The 21,064-nt window shown below is 44.2% G+C and overlaps 1 protein-coding gene across 3 annotated transcripts in view; it reads right to left on the bottom strand.

The window, feature by feature from the left end:
- Positions 1-16,501, bottom strand: part of RNF130 (ring finger protein 130) — a 138,095-nt gene extending 121,594 nt beyond the window's left edge. For all 3 annotated transcript variants that reach the window (XM_038551735.1, XM_038551736.1, XM_038551733.1), the window contains exon 1: positions 16,219-16,501. In XM_038551735.1, coding sequence (XP_038407663.1) covers positions 16,219-16,465 — 247 coding nt within the window. In that variant the 5' untranslated portion in view covers positions 16,466-16,501. The remainder of the gene's footprint in view (positions 1-16,218) is intronic.
- Positions 16,502-21,064: the final 4,563 nt, after the last annotated feature.

Below are 21,064 nucleotides of genomic sequence, written 5' to 3'. Positions count from 1 at the left end.
CACCTCTACTGTATATCGCTGTCTCCTTTACTCTAAATGATTCACTTATTTCCTCCAGCACACACAAATGGTTTTTTTGTACCTTTTGGTCTTCGTACAGGTCCCCTGGCCTTGGAATGGTCTTCCTTTCTGTGTCCCTCTTAGTTTAACATCTGCTCATGCTTTTGTCCCTGCATTAACATTTAATCAGAGAAGCCTTCCCTGACCATCCTAGACTGGGCTAGCTCTCTCATTTATGCCCTCCTGGCATCCTGGTGTTTTCCCCAAGAATTATTAATAAAGCTACTTGTAAAACTAAAAAAATTAAAAAAAAAATAAAGTTACTTGTGTTATCATCTGTTCAATGTCTGTTTTCACCATGAGATAATTAACAGGTGTTGACTCCCCTTGCCTCCCTGCCCAGAAGCATGCAAGAACTTCTTGTCCTGTCTGCCACACAGTAGGTACTTAATGAGTATGTGCTGAATGAGCATTTGAAGCAGTTGCCCATTTGAGTTTAGGATTTCTGATCCAGATGAATCACAATCTGGTGAATCCCAGAAGAGTGCCATCAGAAAAGTAACCTGTAAACAGCACTCTAATGTTTACAAAGTGATGAATGTGTGCAAAATTATGGATCTGTTAGGGAACCACTGATCCTTGGCAAAATTTCAGAAATTATTAAAAGAGTAACTGTAGACCCTGAGAAGAGAAAGCTGTAATCATGGGATCCTAGCACAAATTCATTACCTATGAAAGGCAGAATAATGCCCTCCCTCCCTGACCCCAACCTAATCCCTGGGACCTGTGAATACCTTGGGTTATAAGCACAAGGGAATTAAGGTTACTATTCGGCTACTTTAAAATAAAGAGATTACATCCTGGACTGTGTGGGTGGGTCTAAGGTAATCACAGGGTCTTTTAAATATGTGAGAAAGGGGTAGGAGTTCAGATAGATGTCTCACCATGAGTTCTGAAGACAGAAGGGACATGAGCCAAGGAATGCAGGTGGCCTCTAGAAGCTGGAAAAGGTGAGAATGGAGAATGGATTCTCCCTTAGAGACTTCGGGAGAAATACAGGATTGCCAATGCCTTGATTTTAGCCCAGTGAGACCTATTTTGGGCTTCTCACTTCCAGAACTTAGGGCAATAAATCTGTGTTGTTTTAAGCCACCTAGATTGTAGTAATTAGTTCCAGTGGCAATAGGAAACAAACACACTACAGCTGAGCCATGAAAGAGCTCTTTTCCAAAGCTCCTGACCTAGCAAATCAGGAAGAGAGTAAAATATCTTTGTTCCTTTTTTTTTTTTTTTAATTTTTTATTTATTTATGATAGTCACACACAGAGAGAGAGAGAGAGAGGCAGAGACATAGGCAGAGGGAGAAGCAGGCTCCATGCACCGGGAGCCCGACGTGGGATTCGATCCTGGGTCTCCAGGATCGTGCCCTGGGCCAAAGGCAGGCGCTAAACCGCTGCGCCACCCAGGGATCCCAAAATATCTTTGTTCTTTCCATAAAAACACTTGATTATGTCTTTTAAGATATCGTAAGACTAAGAAATAGGAACCAAATGTGGAGTCAACGAAGTAAATTGGAAAACTCTGTGGAGTGCCCATGCCCCAAAAGTGCTGACGAATGGAACACTGTCAATTGTCTTAGAAGATTCTGAGCAACACACTATGAGGGTCTGTCACATTCAATACTTTTACCATTACTCAAAGCAGAGATTCTTAACTTTGGGTTTGTGGACCACTTGGAGCTTTAAGAGGTCTCTAAACCTTACTGAAGTTTTGTGTATTATCTAAATATGTATTTTTTGGCAGAAAGCTCCATGGCTTTCATTAGTCTTAAGAGGATCTAGAGGCTCACAAGGTTAAGACCTGATTTAGATGAAGATATAAAAGGTATGCTCATTGCATTCACTGTTGACACTAAGCTGCTGGAAAGAGCAAAGACTGTGGGTGACACATCAGGATTCAAACAGTATCGTGAAAGGCTGAATGGACAGGCTGTATCCAGTAAAGATAAAATCACAGAGCTTAGGGGAGCCACTGAAAAAGACTCAGAAGGTTTAATCAACAGTAAGCTCAGTTCGAATCAGTGATTAGGGATACTGAAATAACTTAGAGGACTCTAGACAGGTGTCCAGCACTATGGAAAAAAGCAGTTCTACTCTCTCCTGCTTTGGTAAAATCAAATGCATCACTCTGTCCAGTTTTGGGTTTCCTTTGTATTCATTTCCTAGGGCTGCCGTAACAAATGACCACAAACTTGGTGGCTTGAAACAACAGAAATGTATTGTCTAGCAGTTCTAGGGAGGCCAGAAGTTGAAATCAGAGTGTCAGCAGGGTTGGCTCCTTCTGGAGGCTCTGAAGGAGAAATTGTACCACGCCTCTCTCCTAGCTTCTGGGAGTCGTCAGCAATCCCTGGTGTTTGCTGGCTGTGGCAGCATAACCTTGACCTCTGTTTCCCTCTATCTTCACTCTGTACCTCTCTTTTTTCCCCTCTATCTTCACTCTGTACCTTTCCTTTTTCACTCTGTACCTCTCTGAATCCGCTCCTCTCCTCACAAGGACACCCAGGTTGGATTTTTGGGCCCACTCTTAAACTATCACGATCTTATTTTGATCCTTAACCACTTACATCTGTCAAGATCCCATTTCCAAATAAGGTCACCTTCTGAGATTCCAGGTGGACATGAACTTTTATGGGACACTATTCAACCCACAGCATCCTTTAAGTGGAATGCCAACGGCAAACACATTCTGAAGTTTAGAAAACCAATATTCTTAAGAATGGTCAAAAGAAATAGGGCTATAAAGCCGAAGGGTTAGAGGGCTTGAATCAAACAAGGAAATTAACTACTGCTTACGAAGATTTGAACCAATTTTTTTTTTCTAACACTATCTTCCAGAGATGAGTGTGGTAGATTTCTGTCACTGGTTTGTTCAAGCTTGGGCTGTACAATCACCAGACAGGAATGCTGAAGCTTCATATGGGTGGCTAGACTCGAGATTCTCATCACCGATGACCACCAAGTTCTGACATTCTGTAATTCTCTTCCCTTGTCTCTGTCTGCCCCTTTAGTTGGCCATCATACAGAACCATGCACTGTAAAGCTCCATTAGCACAGCACACACCATACAGGGGAGTAGGAAGTGGGCAGCCAGAAGGTACACATTGTGAAAAAAAACCTCAGAAGCCCTATGAAGTAAAAAATATCAGAACAGCTTCAGCATGAGCAGGGGTGAGTGGACTGGCAGGAGTGAAGGGGGTACACCATAGGAAGGAGTTCAGATTTCCAGTCTAAGGATGATAAGAAGACAATGAAAGGGTTAAGCAATGAGTGTTATGACTCCATGCAGAATCTTCAAGGTTATTCTGGCTACTGTAGGGAGAAAAGATTAACGGGAGTTAAGAGAAGCAGAGACCAGGAACGGGCAGGAGGTGAGAGCTGCCCATACTGTGATAGCAGAAGAAAGAAGGGCAAGCAACAGACTGGTATGTGTATCCTGCAGGTTAACTGTGGAGCAAAAACTGAATGTGGAATGTGAGGAAAGGAAGCAAGGACAACTCCTAAATTTGTTTAAATAGTAAGAGTAGACAGTGATGTCATTTGCTGAAATGGGGAAGACCGGGGAGCAGGGGGAGCAGACAGGAAGGCAAAAAATACATCAAAAGCTCCATCTGAGGCCCATTAACCCAGAGATGTCCTTGGGACGTTTAGGTTGAAGATACCAAGCAGGCAGAGTTGAATGTGTGACTCCAAGGCCCAGAAGGTAAGATGAGGCTGAAGGTAATCTGAAGAGACAATAGCAGACATTGGGGAGAGAGAAAATTGTTGCCTCAGAGAGCTGTCCCACTTCTCTGGAAAAAAGTATTTTTGGTGGCTGGCTTAGTCAGAAGAGTGTGCAACTAACTCCTGATCATGAGTGAGCCCCATGTTGACTGTAGAGATTACTTAAATAAAAAATTAAAAAAATATATTTTTGGATTACTGAACATTGTTAAGTATCCACTTGTTTTTGCTTAAATTTTATGTTAACATAAATTTTGCCAGGTGGGTTGTTCTGATTTTCTCCAGCAACATTCAGCTGCGTGGTGACAGGAGGTGCAGAGACGATGCATGATACGTGGTTCACCCAGGATTGAGATTTTGCCAAAAGAGTCTGATACAGAGAAAAAAGGGGTGATTATCATGAAGAATCATGGAATCTACATCAAACAGGGAAATAAGTGAGAAGCCCTGAGGAAGCTGAAAGAGCACCAAAGGAGGCCAAGGGTTGGGGTCATCCTATGCTCAGTCAATGCTGAGGCCTTATCACAACAGACTGGGGTGGAAGGTAGTTGCCAGAGAAAAGGAAAACACTATGAGCCAATGTAGCAGCTACAACAATAATTATTTGTTGTTTGTCTATAGATGTAGATCTGTTTATAAGATAAAATCAGTTAATTCACTGGTAGCATTTCCTGATTTCAGAGTCTGTCAGTGCCTACTAAGTAGGAATGCTCTAGACACAGTGCTTAGTTTCTGCAGAACCCTACGTACTAATGCAGCCCTGGAGCTGGAAAAGACTGCAGATGTTGGGAAAGCAGGGAGCTTCAGGAAAGGAAAAAAAGGGGTAGGAGCAGAATTCATTTGTAGTGTGGAAAGGGGAAAAAGTGGGGATCTTACTGCCCATACACAGAAAAGACAAATTTATCCAATGGCATACAGTGAAGTGCACCTGCCCCATTCACCCTGTTGTCCCAAGTCCAAAAGGCAATCACTTTTAACATCTATTTTTAGTTGTTCTGGTGGTCACCATCCAGTTCCAAAAAGGCTTACAGCCATTATTTCAATGTTAGACACTATCTTTGTATTTACAAGTTCACAAATCAAGATCGTGCTTACTGAGTTTTCTCCATCTTCCCTCTCTCCCGATTTACTTCCTTATTTTCCTCTGCAGTTAAACCTTCCCAGCATTTGAACTACACACACCCTCCTGAATGCTTACCTTGTGTGCAGAGATGAAGACACTGGCCCTCACTAGTTCCTGACGTGTCTTTTCTCTCTCCCATTTCTCTATCTTTGTCATCTATTTATAGTGATATATTCTTAAGGTTGGTAATGTTTACTTTCTGTTCTACAACTAATAGAGCCTCCCATACTTTAACTACAGATTGATTTTTAAACAGTGAAAACCAACGAAACCACTAAAGCATTAATATCATTATAGAAATGTTACAGAGCAGCTGAGCCCTGTGCTATGATTCCATTTCCCTTTCTAGGACCCGCTAACTGCTCAAAATCATGCCACATTTTACTTTTGTTTCATATTTGGATCAAGTATTCTTGGTCTTAGAGTTCCTTTTTTTTTTTTTCTTACTAGGGAAAAATATGCCCTTTTCAATATATGTCTGGTATCTTCTAGTTTCTTACTCTTTCTGACCATGGCTTGGAATTCATTCCATGCTTCTTAAATCTAGGGAATACACAAACAAAAGAACAACCTGTTGATGCGGACTTGTTCCCTTCGGGAAATAGGACTTTTCCCCTATGAATGTTCTGTACTGAAAATTAACAATTTCGAGTGAGAGAAAGCGAGAGAGAGAAAAAAAGAGAAGAAAATGAGGAATGTCACCCACAATCAAATCAATATAACACATCTAGTTTTATTTTTGCACATTACTTTGAGTCCTTGTCTGCTGTAAACAAATTTAACATAGTCACAGTTCAATCACTGTATATTCATTTTTGTAGGATATAGGCAGCTTTCATAATCCCCTTTAATGGCTGCATAACATTCCACTGAGTGGATATATCATAATTTATTAAACCCATTTGGGAAGCAATACAAAGAAGTGGTTAAAGTATAGATGCTGCAATCAGACAGAGCTATATCACATTCCAGCTCTGCTGAATCCCTACAGTCACACGGATGGCATGTTCCCTCATCTGCTTTAATCCATCCCACGCTAATTACCTAGTGTCACCCTACTATGTTCCAGGTACCACACTGCACACTGAGTATACAAGAGTGGACACAGAAACTGCATCTCTGCCCTCAGAGACAAAACAAACTGGAAATATAATTTCCAATCCTGTACAGTGCCCTAAGGAAAAAAGACACTCAGTGAGAACCTGGAGAACCCTGAATTCCCATAACTACCTATGGCTGTTATTAAAGGACCATCCATGTATAGTACTGGCACCATCCTCAATCCACAGTATGTGTTAACTATATAACTGCCTGAGATACACTGAGAGCACCAGAGCAGCAAACATCCTCTTGGTAAACTCATTTCTCTTCTATTCTCTATCAATATAAATTCAACCCTTTTTCAAGTTGAGTTAATGGCTAGAAGTCTGATATGGGTCTTTTCTGTATTCATTTCTCTCATCATGCTCGTATTTTCTTTTATCTCCTTGAACAAATGGGGTAGATCTATAATAGCCATTTTAACATCCTTATCTGCAACTCAATAACTTGTTCCCTTTCTGATTGCTACTGATTGTTTTTGTCTGGCTATAGGTCAGATTTTCCTGTTTCTTAGCATGCGTGGTGATTTTTGACTGGATATTGGTCTTGGATTTTATGTCCTTGGGACCCAGAAGTCATTGCATCCCTTTAAATACTGTTGGGCTTTGTTCTGGACCAGTTACTCTGAATCAGTTCTATCCTTTTAAAGTATGCTTCTAAGCTTTGTTAGGTGGGGTCCAGAACAGATTTTTACTTAGGGCTGACATGGCCCTGCTCTATGCCCTGTGCATTAGGGGGTCTCCTTACACTGATGAATGAGAATATGAACTATTCTCAGCATCATGGGAACTTCAGGAGTTCTTTCACCTGCAAATTTCTGACAGTTCTTCACAAAACGTACAGATCAGTCCTCAACCAAAGACTTGAGGGGCCAGCTGCAGCTCCCCAGAGCCCACCCTCTGTGCAGCTCTCTCCTCTGGTACTTTATCTCCTTGCATGTCCAGGCCCATTCCAACTGCCTTGACCTCCCTGAGCTCTGAACTCTGTCTGAGCAACTCAAGGAAACCACCAGGTTCCTTCTGGATTCCCCCTCCTTGCATGGCAACATGCAAACACTCAAGCTGTATGCTGGGGCAGTCATCTGGCTCCAGTTTATTCCCTTTCTCTCAAGGATCACTATATCATACTCTTTGTTGATCTATTTCTAAAACTGTTGTTTCATAACTTTGTCGGGTTTTCTAGTCATTTTAAGGGGGGAAGTAAACCTGGTCCCTTTGACTCCATATGGCTGGAAAAAGAACTCATCAAGGTAGATTTCAAATTCCACATTTTTAACGAAGCCTTTCCAGACTACAAGTCCAGATCATGTTTTGTTTTTCTGGTCTTCGTTCCATTTACAATGCAGCACCCTAACAGAGGCCCTACAGTATCCTCTGTCCATCTATCCCCCTCTCCCCACCTGCCTACAAAGCCTGCCATCAGTTTCACCACCAGACCAAACACCACAGGATTAAATGCAATCATATATTCCAGTGGCTTGCTAGTGCCAGGCACAGTCCTAGGTGCTGGACTGAAACAAAGACAATGTTGTCCCTAACGGCCAGGAGCTCAAAGTCTGTGGCAGTTTAGGAATCAAACTTTCATCCATACAACCACAACATAGTTTTTAATGGGAAAAACTAAGGTATAAATGAACTCTTAGGATACAGACTGTCAAACGTTCTCTTAAAGGGCCAGAGAGGAAGTAGTTTAGACTTGCAGGCCACATAGACTCCTGTCACAACCACCCAATTCAAAAGCAGCCAAAGACAAGCGAACAGATGGCCACAGCAGTCTTCGATAAACTGTTTACAGTAACAGGTGGCTGGCCCCTGGCTGTAGTCTGCAGACCCCTGCTTTAGAAAAACATCCACCAATTGGTGAAGACAACCACATCATCTTTCACAATGTATACAAGGCTGATCTCAACAAGAAGGCTAAACTCTCCCAGGCAGGAAGTGCCTTCTGCACACACTATAGGACTTATATAACACAAGCGCAGAGTAGGTACTTTTTGGTTTTTTTTTAAAGATTTTATTTATTTGTTCATGAGAAACACAGAGTGTGAGAGAGAGGCAGAGACACAGGCGGAGGGAGAAGGAGGCTCCATGCAGGAAACCCGACGTGGGACTTGAACCCAGGATGATGTCCAGAGCCAAAGGCAGATGCTCAACCACTGAGCCACCCAGGCCTCCCTAGAGTAGGTACTTCTTAAGTACTTTTGTATTGATGCCATTTTGCATTTGAAGAGCTCCTTTGTTTTACCCAGAACTGCTTCCAACAGTAAAGAAAGCTACACTTACTACAATTTACAGAAAATAATGTCTAGTGCATAAAATACTCTAAGGATGATAAAACAAACAAATGTTGATGGTCCTGAAAAACAGTTTCATTTTGTAAATAAGTCAAGACTGCTATACTTAAATACTCAAAAGAATCAGGGATCCCTGGGTGGCGCAGCGGTTTGGCCTCTGCCTTTGGCCCAGGGCACGATCCTGGAGACCCGGGATCGAATCCCACGTCAGGCTCCCGGTGCATGGAGCCTGCTTCTCCCTCTGCCTGTGTCTCTGCCTCTCTCTCTCTCTGTGTGACTATCATAAATAAATAAAAATTAAAAAATATATTAAAAAAAAAAAAAAGAATCAGCTCTGGGGACTATCCATTCATCCCACAGATGCGGCTGACATGGCCTCAAACACTAGACTTCCTCTCTTGAGAATTATCTAAAGAGAGAATTCACAAGCACATAAAAAAGCATGGACTCAAAATAACTTTCAATTGTCAAAATTCAAATCTATCTAAGAAAGACAAGGATTTGACATATTGCACACCATTTTTAAATTGCTCAATCAAAAATAATCTTACAAAACAAATTCTACAAGTATTTCAATGTATGTTTTCCTTGCTACACAGTATGTGTGTGTATGTATGCATATACATATGTATACACATGAAGTCATGTGACTGGTTTGAAAAGAATCACTCTTCTTTATAGGTGCATTCTGACAGGTCTGTTCAAAAAGATTTGTCTTACCACTTTACAGTCACACTTCGATCAAGGTGGAAGAATCTTAGACGTCATTTAATCTGACCTTCCTTCAAATGAAGGGTTACTCTTTTATAACATTCAAAACAATGCTCTGTAGTTCATCCATTTTTTAAAACTCATATGCAGAACTACACATGAACTAGAGGTGGCTTGGCCTCTATGAGTGGTCCAGTGTTGGCCAGGATCTAGACACCCAGATATATGAAGGCTGGAGAGGGCCTGTCCTGCAAAAGGCAGTTAACTTTATCTTCTTTCAACTCCCTTTAATGCAGATTTTTTTTTTTTTAAAAAAACTGGAATTCAAGAATATTTATTTATTGAATTAACTTTTTTCTTAGTTTCAACGCACCATTCCACACATTGAGATCCTAGGGATTCTGTAGGCCAATATATCATTTAAAATGCCATGTTCTGGGATCCCTGGGTGGCGCAGCGGTTTGGCGCCTGCCTTTGGCCCAGGGCGCGATCCTGGAGACCCGGGATCGAATCCCACGTCGGGCTCCCGGTGCATGGAGCCTGCTTCTCTCTCTGCCTGTGTCTCTGCCTCTCTCTCTCTCTGACTATCATGAATAAATAAATAAAATATTTAAAAAAAATAAAATAAAATAAAATGCCATGTTCTTATCAAAATCACTGGCACAGCAATCAAAGTCTTAGAATGTGAAGAACAGTCAGAGGAAAAACTGAAGGCAGCAAATACGGACAACACTTATGAGAAGCTCTGCCATTTAAAGAAACAGAAATAGGATGGTAGCAGGATGGTTATTTGGCCAAACTTTTTTTTTTTTAAATATTCAAGTACTTATATGCCATGGATCATCCAAAAGTGAAGGAAAACACAGTATGTTAAACATTTATGTTAAACATTTTCTAAATTGCAAAATTCAATATAGCCCTGAGTGGCTCAGTCAGTTAAGCGTCTGCCTTCGTTTGGCTAAGGTCATGATCCTGGGGTCCCTGCTCAGCAGAGAGCCTGCTTTTCCCTCTGTCCTCCCATACCCCCCGCCCTCCACCCCCGGCTCCTGCTCTCCCTCAAATAAATAAAATCTTTTTTTTTAATTTATTTTTTATTGGGGATCCCTGGGTGGCGCAGCGGTTTGGCGCCTGCCTTTGGCCCAGGGCGCGATCCTGGAGACCCGGGATCGAATCCCACGTCGGGCTCCCGGTGCATGGAGCCTGCTTCTCCCTCTGCCTGTGTCTCTGCCTCTCTCTCTCTCTCTCTGTGACTATCATGAATAAATAAATAAAATTAAAAAAAATTTTTTAATTTATTTTTTATTGGTGTTCAATTTACTAACATACAGAATAACCCCCAGTGCCCGTCACCCATTCACTCCCACCCCCCGCCCTCCTCCCCTTCTACCACCCCTAGTTCGTTTCCCAGAGTTAGCAGTCTTTACGTTCTGTCTCCCTTTCTGATATCTCCCACACATTTCTTCTCCCTTCCCTTATATTCCCTTTCACTATTAATGTTTGTCCTTCTCCGACTGACTTACTTCACTCAGCATAATACCCTCCAGTTCCATCCACGTTGAAGCAAATGGTGGGTATTTGTCATTTCTAATGGCTGAGTAATATTCCATTGTATACATAAACCACATCTTCTTTATCCATTCATCTTTCGATGGACACCGAGGCTCCTTCCACAGTTTGGCTATCGTGGCCATTGCTGCTATAAACATCGGGGTGCAGGTGTCCCGGCGTTTCACTGCATCTGTATCTTTGGGGTAAATCCCCAACAGTGCAATTGCTGGGTCATAGGGCAGGTCTATTTTTAACTCTTTGAGGAACCTCCACACAGTTTTCCAGAGTGGTTGCACCAGTTCACATTCCCACCAACAGTGTATGAGGGTTCCCTTTTCTCCGCATCCCCTCCAACATTTGTTGTTTCCTGCCTTGTTAATTTGCCCCATTCTCACCGGTGTGAGGTGGTATCTCATTGTGGTTTTGATTTGTATTTCCCTGATGGCAAGTGATGCAGAGCATTTTCTCATATGCATGTTGGCCATGTCTATGTCTTCCTCTGTGAGATTTCTCTTCATGTCTTTTGCCCATTTCATGATTGGATTGTTTGTTTCTTTGGTGTTGAGTTTAATAAGTTCTTTCTAGATCTTGGAAACTAGCCCTTTATCTGATATGTCATTTGCAAATATCTTCTCCCATTCTGTAGGTTGTCTTTGAGTTTTGTTGACTGTATCCTTTGCTGTGCAAAAGCTTCTTATCTTGATGAAGTCCCAATAGTTCATTTTTGCTTTTGTTTCTTTTGCCTTCGTGGATGTATCTTGCAAGAAGTTACTGTGGCCGAGTTCAAAAAGGGTGTTGCCTGTGTTCTTCTCTAGGATTTTGATGGAATCTTGTCTCACATTTAGATCTTTCATCCATTTTGAGTTTATCTTTGTGTATGGTGAAAGAGAGTGGTCTAGTTTCATTCTTCTGCATGTGGATGTCATAAATAAAATCTTTAAAAAATTGTAAAACTCAGTATAAATAGAATTTATTGTATCTATCTCTTTTATCTGCTTGCTTGGCTATTTAATTTATATTAAAATCTGGTTTTTAGAATCTCCACCTCCTTTTGAATTCTTTTTCCTATCAGAGTCCCTGCTTCCAGGAACATACCTATTTTTTCTCTGAATATTTTGAAATCCCTATCTCCAGTAGCCCCTGCCTTTGCCGTTATGAATTTCAACATTATGTGACCACTTTCATACAAGGTCTTATTTCCAACATCAATCTCCTTCACTCTTTACCAGAATTTTAAAAACCATATTCAGGTTTAATGGATTCATCCAATAAAATTGCTTTCTTAAGCTTAAAATTAAAAAAAAAAAAAAAACTATCGTATCCGTACAGTCAGCAAGATGGTCCCTCCCCCGAAAAGTTGATCATTTGGTAAAATTGTTCTCCAAGGCTGTAACATCTAATACTCAAAATTTCTATGCAAAGCAAAAGGCTGATACCAGATTCTTCCCACCGCACATCTGCATACACAATGACATCATCAACACAGGGCCTTTTCCTTCCCAACCCCTCACCCCAGGCTCAGACAAAAAGTTAGTGTGCACACACACAGATCACATTTACAATGTCTGCTCCATAGCAGGTACTAGCTAGTTTACCTTTGTTTCTGGTTCTAAGCTCACCCTTTGAATAGATCAGTAATAAGAAAGCAACTGTAATCTGCAAATAAATACAAGACCTGTTTCTCCAAAGGCCCATTTCTAAAAATGAATTCCTTATCAATTAAAATATGAAATGTGGTAGCACTAAACAAATGGATCTTCATTTACAAGTGAATTCTATTTAATGACAAAGAATGTTTTCAAAGTAGAACACTTATTTTATAAAGTTTTACACTTTCCAAAATGTACTATTAAAATACCAAAGCATCTTGGGGATCCCTGGGTGGCTCAGGGGTTTAGCGCCTGCCTTTGGCCCAGGGATCGATCCTGAAGTCCCAGGATGAGTCCCACGTCAGGCTCCCGGCATGGAGCCTGCTTCTCCCTCCTCCTGTGTCTCAGCCTCTCTATCATGAATAAATAAATAAATAAATCTTAAAAAAAAAAATACCAAAGCATCTAAACAAAAAGTTGCCTATTTATCCTTTAAGGATGTAGGACAAATAAATTTTGCTCAGTAATTCATACATGCGTAATTGATAGTAGCACTACAAAATAAGAAAGGTTTCACAAAACAATATTTCACAAATCAAGGCATAGATTTAAAATGAATCATGTTAAGCTCTAGGAAAATGTGAAGTTATTTTGTCTTTATGTTCATTACTGCCAAACACTTATCCTCAAAATGCATTTTCATTAATGTCACATCTAAGGGCCTCAGGCTGGTTCAGTGGGTAGAATATGTGACTCTTGATCTCAGGGTGGTGAATTCAAGCCCCACGTTGGGTGTAGAGCGAGAAAAAAGAAGAAAAGAAAGAAAAAAGAAAAAAGAAAAAAGAAAAAAGAAAAGAGAAAGGAAAGGAAAGGAAAGGAAAGGAAAGGAAAGGAAAGGAAAGGAAAGGAAAGGAATTGATTCACATCTCAACTCACAGCTGCTTTTGCCAGAAATTCTATTCATAACATTTTTTTTTGTAATCTAAATATCACTTTATTTACTGTCAATATAGAGTAAATCCTCAACATGCTAAGAGCTCTCTTCAATTCAAAATTTTAAGAGCATAAAGATAATTAGAATTGCAATATTTTCTCTTAAAATATAAAATTTTGAAGCTCACTAAATCAAGAATAGCCACTTTCTTTCTCGCTTTTTTACCGAGGTATAATCGATGAAGTTATTTCTTAAACAGGAGTAATTTTAACAGGTTTATATCACCATTGTTGTTTTTAAGATATATTCCTAAGTTCCTGCTGCCAAAGCATGAAAATGTCTTGGATTTCATGATTTACAGGTAAACTGATTTATAAAGGCCCTTACTAACACTTCAGGAAGAGAGATTTTTATCTATTTTGTTCATCTCCCCAGGGGCACAAAGGATTTCTTTTTTTTTTTTTTTTAAGATTTTATTTATTCATTCATGAGAGACACAGAGAGAGAGAGACACAGGCAGAGGGAGGAGCAGGCTCCATGCAGGAGCCCGAAGTAGGACACGATCCCGGGGCTCCAGATCAGGCCCTGGGCCGAAGGCGGTGCTAAACCACTGAGCCACCCAGGCTGCCCCACAAAGGATTTCAATTAATATTTGCTAGACTGAAAGCACCTACGTGCGCAGAACCCCTTGGTAGGAAGTCAGATCCAAATCACCACTCACACCCTGAGAAAACGAAGAACAGTCTCACGTATGAGAATGGAGAAAGGGAAGACACACTTAAGGAAACGGACCCCAGACTCAGCCTTTACACACTGCCCTAATGTGTTCACTTCGATGGGATGTCTAAAACCTCACCAATTTAGACTTTCATTTAGGTTAACAAGTTCAGTCTCTTTAAGAATGGAGAAACTATGGGGTGCTTGGATGGCTCAGTCGGTTAAGCACCTGACTGGATCTCGGCTCAAGTCTTGATCTCAGAGTTGTAAGTTCAAGTCCCCTGTTGGGCTCCATGCCCAGTTTTTTTTTTTTTTTTTTTTTAAAGATTTTATTTATTTATTCATGAAAGACAGAGAGAGAAAGAGGCAGATTCACTGGCAGAGGGAGAAGCAGGCTCCTCGCAGGAGCCATATATGGGACTCGATCCCAGGACCCAAGGATCACACCCTGAGTCAAAGGCAGACACTCAACTGCTGAGCTACCCAAGCGTCCCCATGTGCAGCTTAAAAAAAAAAAAAAAAAAAAAAAAAAAAGGAAACCATATATACCACTCAAGAACCTTACTGAGGCAAATACGTCATCATTATGTTTTGCTGATGAAACTGAGGTTACGCAGCCAATTTACTTTCCCGGTGTCACATGCTAAGTATATGTACAACAGGGTCAGAACTTTTAATCCGACAGTGATGCTACCTCCCCAGGGATAAGGGACAGGACTCACCTTCATCCACACATTGGTTGCATGTTAGCACCCAATACCCTTCTATTCCAACACCTAAAACAAGCTTTCTCAAAGACAGGGCTTTCATTTGGGGTTGACAAGCAAGCAACAAGTAGTCTTTAAACATGGCACACTCTGTAGGCAAGAATCTAAAGTGAGGATCATGGATTTAGGGTGCCAGAAGGAACCCAGCCCCAAAGAAAAACCACAGATTACAAAACACCACACAGGGCCAGCTCTTGCTTCAGAACAGCTTGCCTCGCTCTCTTCCTCTTCCTCCCCTACCACGTGACCCTCATGGTTCTCAGCACCAGAAAATAGGCTACCATTGTTAGTGCCATAGTTTGGCAACATTCTGTGATCCAACCACAGTGACTGGCACAGAACAGGCACACAAATATTTACTAAATGAACGAAAGACCAAAGTTGTTTCTGCAGGCAAGCTGGGACCCTAACAGCCATTTCTAACAAAGTGGAGATGAGGATATGCACATGAAGCCCCAGACTGTTGGCGTAAAAATGAACTTTGAGAGGGCAGGTCTAAATGGGGGGGGGGGGGGGGGTAAGCAAGCTACAGGGAAAGAAAGCCTCGTAGGATTCTTTTTCTTCAGTCAGTATAAAACAGCTCACCGGTTCAGCACACAAATGCACATCTCAGGAGAGGCACGATGTTTTAATATTGTGAGTACAAAAACAAACACCATTACCTTATTTAGGCTGCCTTGTTTAGGTCATCTTAACATGAATAGCAGCTCAAAAAAAAAAAAAAAAGTCCCCTCAGCATTCTCAGGATGAGTGTGGGGGTGGAGAAGATAGCAGGCATTTCCCAAAAAGTTCGCAGTGGAAAACAAAACAAAACAAAAAAAAACCCGCAAAAAAACGAAAACAACCAAATACAACAAAAAAACAGCCCACAGAAAATATCCAAAGGAAGAAAGGGTCCTTGAAAACATGGCCAACAATTTACACAAATATACGTTTTATACCAAATCATTAAACAGACCCTGCGTGTTTTAGGAAGTCATGAGGATAAGCCAAAGGGCTTCAAAGACAATTCTTGAAAATGTTATCTATTTCCACTATGGTCTGCACCCGTGCCCCGAAGACTTGGCTACTGGTCCCCACCGGTATCAGATTCTTCATAACGTGAGATTTTCAGGCGTCAAATTACAGTAAGACTCCTGGGGCGGGACAGGAGCCAAAAGCAACAGGGAAGATGCCCATTCCTCCTCACCCTCCTCCCACTTGCCACTTAACAAAAACGGCACGTTTTTGCGTTAGAAAAGGGCCTTATCCTTGCAGATCCAGTGCAGCGTGAAGTCTGGGATCTCCGGGACGAGCCTGCCGGCTCCGAAAGGCAGGTCGGGACCCCGTCCCCCGGGAACGAGTTGTGCGCTCCTCCGCCCCCTCCTTTGTCTGGCCGGTCCCCGCAAACTCGCAGCCCGATGCCCCCGCGAACAAGCGGCCTCGACGACAAAGAACGCTTTCGAGTCTTCCTCAAAGGAGAGGAAAGCCCCCAGACGCGTCGGGACCTCAGCGCCAGCCGCCGGGAGGCCGGGCTGCACAGGACCGGCACCCCGGGCCCCGCGCGGAGGGGGCCGCAGTCTCCGCCGCCCCCGCGTCCCGGCTCTCCGGGCCGCCCCCGCCCCCGCCCCCGCCGCCGCCGCCGCCGCCGCGTCCCCTCCGCGGCCTCGCACTCACCCCCGTGGATGGGCAGCGGCGCCAGCACCTGGCCGCGGACCTCGGCCTTGGGCGAGTCGAGCCCGTAGCGCCCGCGGTCGATGCGGAACGTGAGGGGCGCGCCGCGGCCGGGCTCCTGCACCGTCACGTTGATGAGCGCCGTGTAGTACTCCTGGCTCGCGTTGTCGGCCCGCGCCGGCCACAGGCTGCAGGTCAGCAGAGCGAGCGCGGCGAGCCGGGCCGGGCCCGCCCGCGCCGCGCCGCTCATCGTCCCTCCGGCCGCCGCCGCCGCCGCCGCCGCCGCCGCCGCTCGCGGACCGGGCTCCGGGGCCGGCGCCGAGAGGCGGGGCGGGCGCGGCCGGCGCTGCGGCGGGAGCGCGCGCGCGCGGCCTGCGCGGAGCCGGGCACGAGCACGGCCCTCCTCGGCGCCGGGGCCCCGCCGCTCGCCGCCCTCACGTCCGCGGCCCGCCGGCGGGGACGCGCCCATGAGCCCCTGGGCGAGGGCGCGCGTCAGGCCGCGCGGGGTCTTCTCCTCGGGGCCCACCTTGGGCCGTGCGGACGGGCCCACTCCATCCCCCGGGGCTGGTCCCGCCGCGTCGGGGGCGCCCTGCTTGGAGGCGGCTGGGGTCAGGCGGGCGGCTCCGGGAGGCGCGCCCCACCGAGCGCCTGTGGAGCACACACGGCGCGGGCCGGACTGCCGCCCCCGCGCGCTCGCCCGCCCCGCCCCGCCCCGCCCCCTCCCCCCCCGCCCCCTCCCCCCCGCCCCAGCCGGCGGCCGAGCGGCACCGCGCAGGCCTGCGGCGCTGCCCCGCCCCCGCGCGCCTGCGCGCTAGGCCCTGCCCGCTCCCGCCCGCCTGCACGAGGGTCCCAGCCGCCGGCCGGGGCCGTGCGTCCTGCGTGAGGGGCGCGGGGCTGGAGCCCGAGAGCTTTCCCAAAGCCGTGGGAAAGTTTGCAACGAGAATGCAAAAGAAAAAACGGTTAAAACCTTAACTAAAAAAAATAAATTCATACGAGATTTCACATTTTAGCAGCTCAGCTGCTAGTCCTATCATTGACGTGATGCAGGGCAGAGGAGAGGACGCGCCTCTCGGCAAGGAGACGTGGGGGCCCGCAACACCCAGAATTGCCAGGGCACCTGTGTGGTTGACAAGGATCTCTTGTTGACAAGGTTGACTAGACTAAACTTCCAAAATCACTGGACGAGGAGGAGACCGGTGAGACCCAACCAGCTCCCAGCACACACACACACATTGTCAGTTAAGCTGTGTGCCCTTTTAAAGCATAAACGAAGGGGAGGGATGGGTCTTGCGTCAGGTGTAGCTGAATCCAGGAGCTTATAGACCACTGGGCAGTGTGGTCCTTCCTACTCTGAGGTAGAAGGAAACAGCATCTCCCGACTGGCCAGGCCCGGATCCTCTGAATCTTATAGAGGAAAGGGGTGGAGTCAACCTTGCCCAACCAAATGTACTGAATATCCCAGAAAGAGGAAGCTTCACAAAGGAAAACCGAGGCACTGTTTCCAGGTAAACGGTCTGGATGCAGTGCTGGCTAAAATAGCAGATGTCCCTGGGTGACTCTTTAGCAACAGCCTTCACAATTTCTCCCCTTCACCCTCAGTGCCATCACCTGTCTACTTCCTGGCCATATCGACGCTGGATTGTATTTTATTTACATGCCTCCAGGAAGTACAGTCCCCAGACCAAAATAACCAGGTCCTCTCCCTGGGCCTAGCGCTTAGGCTTAGTAGGAGCTACTCTGGCCCTTCTGCAGCTGCCACCCTCATCACAGAGCAAGGATTCTTTGGACTAAGGAACCCATGTTCTGGCACCTGAGACCTGGAATTCCCTGCCCAGACAACCCGGGGTCCGGTGGGGATCTCTCTGCTCTGCTCCTCTTACTTGGTATGCCCTGGTCTGCCTCCACCTGACATGTTCATGCCTCCTACTGCTTTGTCCTTACAAGGGTCTTTCAAAGCATGGGATACAGAGAGGGATAAGGTCTCCATGCGTAGCCTCAGCAAATGCCAGCATCTAGAGCAATGTTAAACCACTTTCATTTGGAAGTGTGATTGTTCTTAATTTTATGGACAAGAGTCCTTTAGGGCAAGAGATTTTCATTTACAGTAATAATACATACCGCCTTTTAAGAATTGCCAGAAAATAAACAAAACAGGGGCACCTGAGTGGCTCAGTCGACTGAGCTTCTGCCTTTGGCTCAGGTCATGATCTCAGGGTCTTGAGATGGAGCCCTGCATCAGGCTTTCTGCTCAACAGGGAGCCTGCTTCTTCCTCTCCATCTGTGCTCTTTCTCTCTCTCTCAAATAAAGTATTTTTTTAAATACACAAAATAAAATTTATCATAACCATTTTTAAGTGTTCAGTGGTATTTGATATATTCACACTGTTGTGCAACCATCACCACTATCCATCTCTACAATTCTTCATCTTGTAAAACTGAATTTCTGTATCTATTACATAATGACTTTCCCCACCACCCTCCCCCAGCCCATTGTCACCACGATTCTACTTTCTGTTGCAATGAATTTCTCTACTCCAAGTATATACATATAGACATTTATATATATACATATGTGGAGACACACAGTATTTAACCTTTTGGGGTTTTGTTGGTTTGGTTTTATTTTTAGTATTTGACCTTTTGTGATGGGTTATTTTATTCAGCATAATGTCCTCTGGGTTCATCCATGTTGTAGCATGTCTCAGAATTTCTTTCCTTTTTAGAGATGAAGAATATTCCATTGTATGTATATACCACATTTTGTTTATCCAACCATTGATGGATGCTTGAATTGCTTCCACCTTTTGGCTACTGTAAATATGGGTGCATAAAAATCTTTTCAAGATCCCTATTCAGTTCTTTTGCATGAATACCCAGAAGTGGGATTGCTGGATCATAGTGTAGACCTATGTTTAATTTCTTGAGGAACTGCCATACCATTTTCCACAATGGCTACACCATTTACATTTCTCCATATCCACATCAACACTTTGGACAAAACTACCTTCTAAAGTATTTAAGTTAAAAAAAAAAAGTTGAGGGATCCCTGGGTGGCGCAGCGGTTTGGCGCCTGCCTTTGGCCCAGGGCGTGATCCTGGAGACCCGAGATCGAATCCCACGTCGGGCTCCCGGTACATGGAGCCTGCTTCTCCCTCTGTCTGTGTCTCTGCCTCTTTCTCTCTCACTGTGTGCCTATCATAAAATAAATAAATACATTAAAAAAAGTTGATTAAAAGTACTAATAACAGCACAGATCTACTTGGCTATGATAGAGCTCATGAAGGATGCGTGTTGAGGGCTGGGAGTGAGATCTGGGTCCAGTCTCCAGGCTGTGCCCTCTATAGGGCTTTTTCTTTTGACTCCACCACACATGACTTTCCCTTACCTCTGCTCCTATATCCCACCTCCTAAGAAATCCAGGTCACCTGTGAGCCCCATCTACAATCCCCCTTCTCCTCAGAGAATTTAATTTCTCCTCCTCCCCTACCCCCCTCCCCTCTTCTTCTTCTCTTTCTTTATTAAATGGCATAGGAGGGGCACCTGGGTGGTTCAGTGGTTGACATCTGCCTTTGCCTCAGGTCATGATCCCAGGGTTCGGTGATTGAGTCCCACATCGGGCTCCCCACAGACAGCTTGCTTCTCCCTCTGCCTGTGTCTCTGCCCCTCTCTCTGTGTCTCTCATGAATAAATAAATAAAATATTTAAAAATAATGGCACAGGATCCCCTTTTGGCCCTAGTAAGGCCTCGATCTTATTATTTATGATTTCCTTTTTATCACTACTTCTTGCTCCATTCCCTCCCCACAGGCAACCATATGAATGCATTTAATGCATATCTTCTGTGTTCTCCCAGAATGTGTGGTATCCCTTAGTACACATATGTTTCTTAATTGTTCAATGGTATTGGTTATAGATGCCATTCTGTTTCTCACTCTCTTCATCTAGCACTATGTGGGTATTTGGTATACCTTTTTCTTATATTTAGTTTTTAAATTTTATATTGAAATAGCACATAGCTGTACTATAGTACAAAAAAGTCTTATGTATATGGCTCAACAGATGTTTAGTAAGTGAACATAACTTTACGTAACCACTATCTAGACTGAGGTGGGCAACCTTAACTGGCACCCCTGAGGCTTTCCTGGGCCTCTCAGTCATTAGCACCTCACATTCTGATTTCTCTTACTGTAGCTTAGTTTGCCTGTTTTGGGACTTGATAGAAATAAAATCACACAACACATACTCTTTGAGGTCTGGTTTCTTTTTCTTGACATTATGTCTGTGATATTCTTTCTTTCCTTGCATGTGGTAATATGAGGTTGCTCTTTTTCTTTTCTGTATAGTATTCCACAGTTGATTTGTCCGTTTTACTGTTGGTGGGTATTTGTATTGGTTTCCATTTGGGGCTGTTATGAGCAGCACTGTTATGAAGACTCCATGTGTCTTTGGTGGACATGTGTATGCCTCTCTGAGAGGATATATTCTGTAGTGGAATGGCTGCATTGTAGGGTAGGCACGTATTTAGCTTTAATGGATACTAGCACTGCACTAGCTGCCTTCTGCATGAGCCTGTGTTTTTGCTTCCTCCCTCGGGCTTTGTCCCTTGGAGGTCCTGGTCCATACTGGCTGCCCCCTCCATTGCTGCTGCTGATCAACACCCTATCCCTCCCACCCACCGAACTGTGGTGGCAAGAGAAATGATTATGGAAACCTTTAGGGACATCAAGACTCTCTAAGACACAAGTCTAAACACTGGCTGAGCATTTTCACATTCATATCATATTTGCTGTCTCCTCCTTTTGAAGGACACAGTGACATATGCCATAGCCCTTTCATATGGTGACTGTTA

This window comes from Canis lupus, chromosome 11 (assembly GCF_011100685.1).
Source record: "Canis lupus familiaris isolate Mischka breed German Shepherd chromosome 11, alternate assembly UU_Cfam_GSD_1.0, whole genome shotgun sequence".
In the NCBI taxonomy this organism is placed as follows: domain Eukaryota; kingdom Metazoa; phylum Chordata; class Mammalia; order Carnivora; family Canidae; genus Canis; species Canis lupus.
This window is presented reverse-complemented; position numbering and strand designations above follow the sequence as displayed.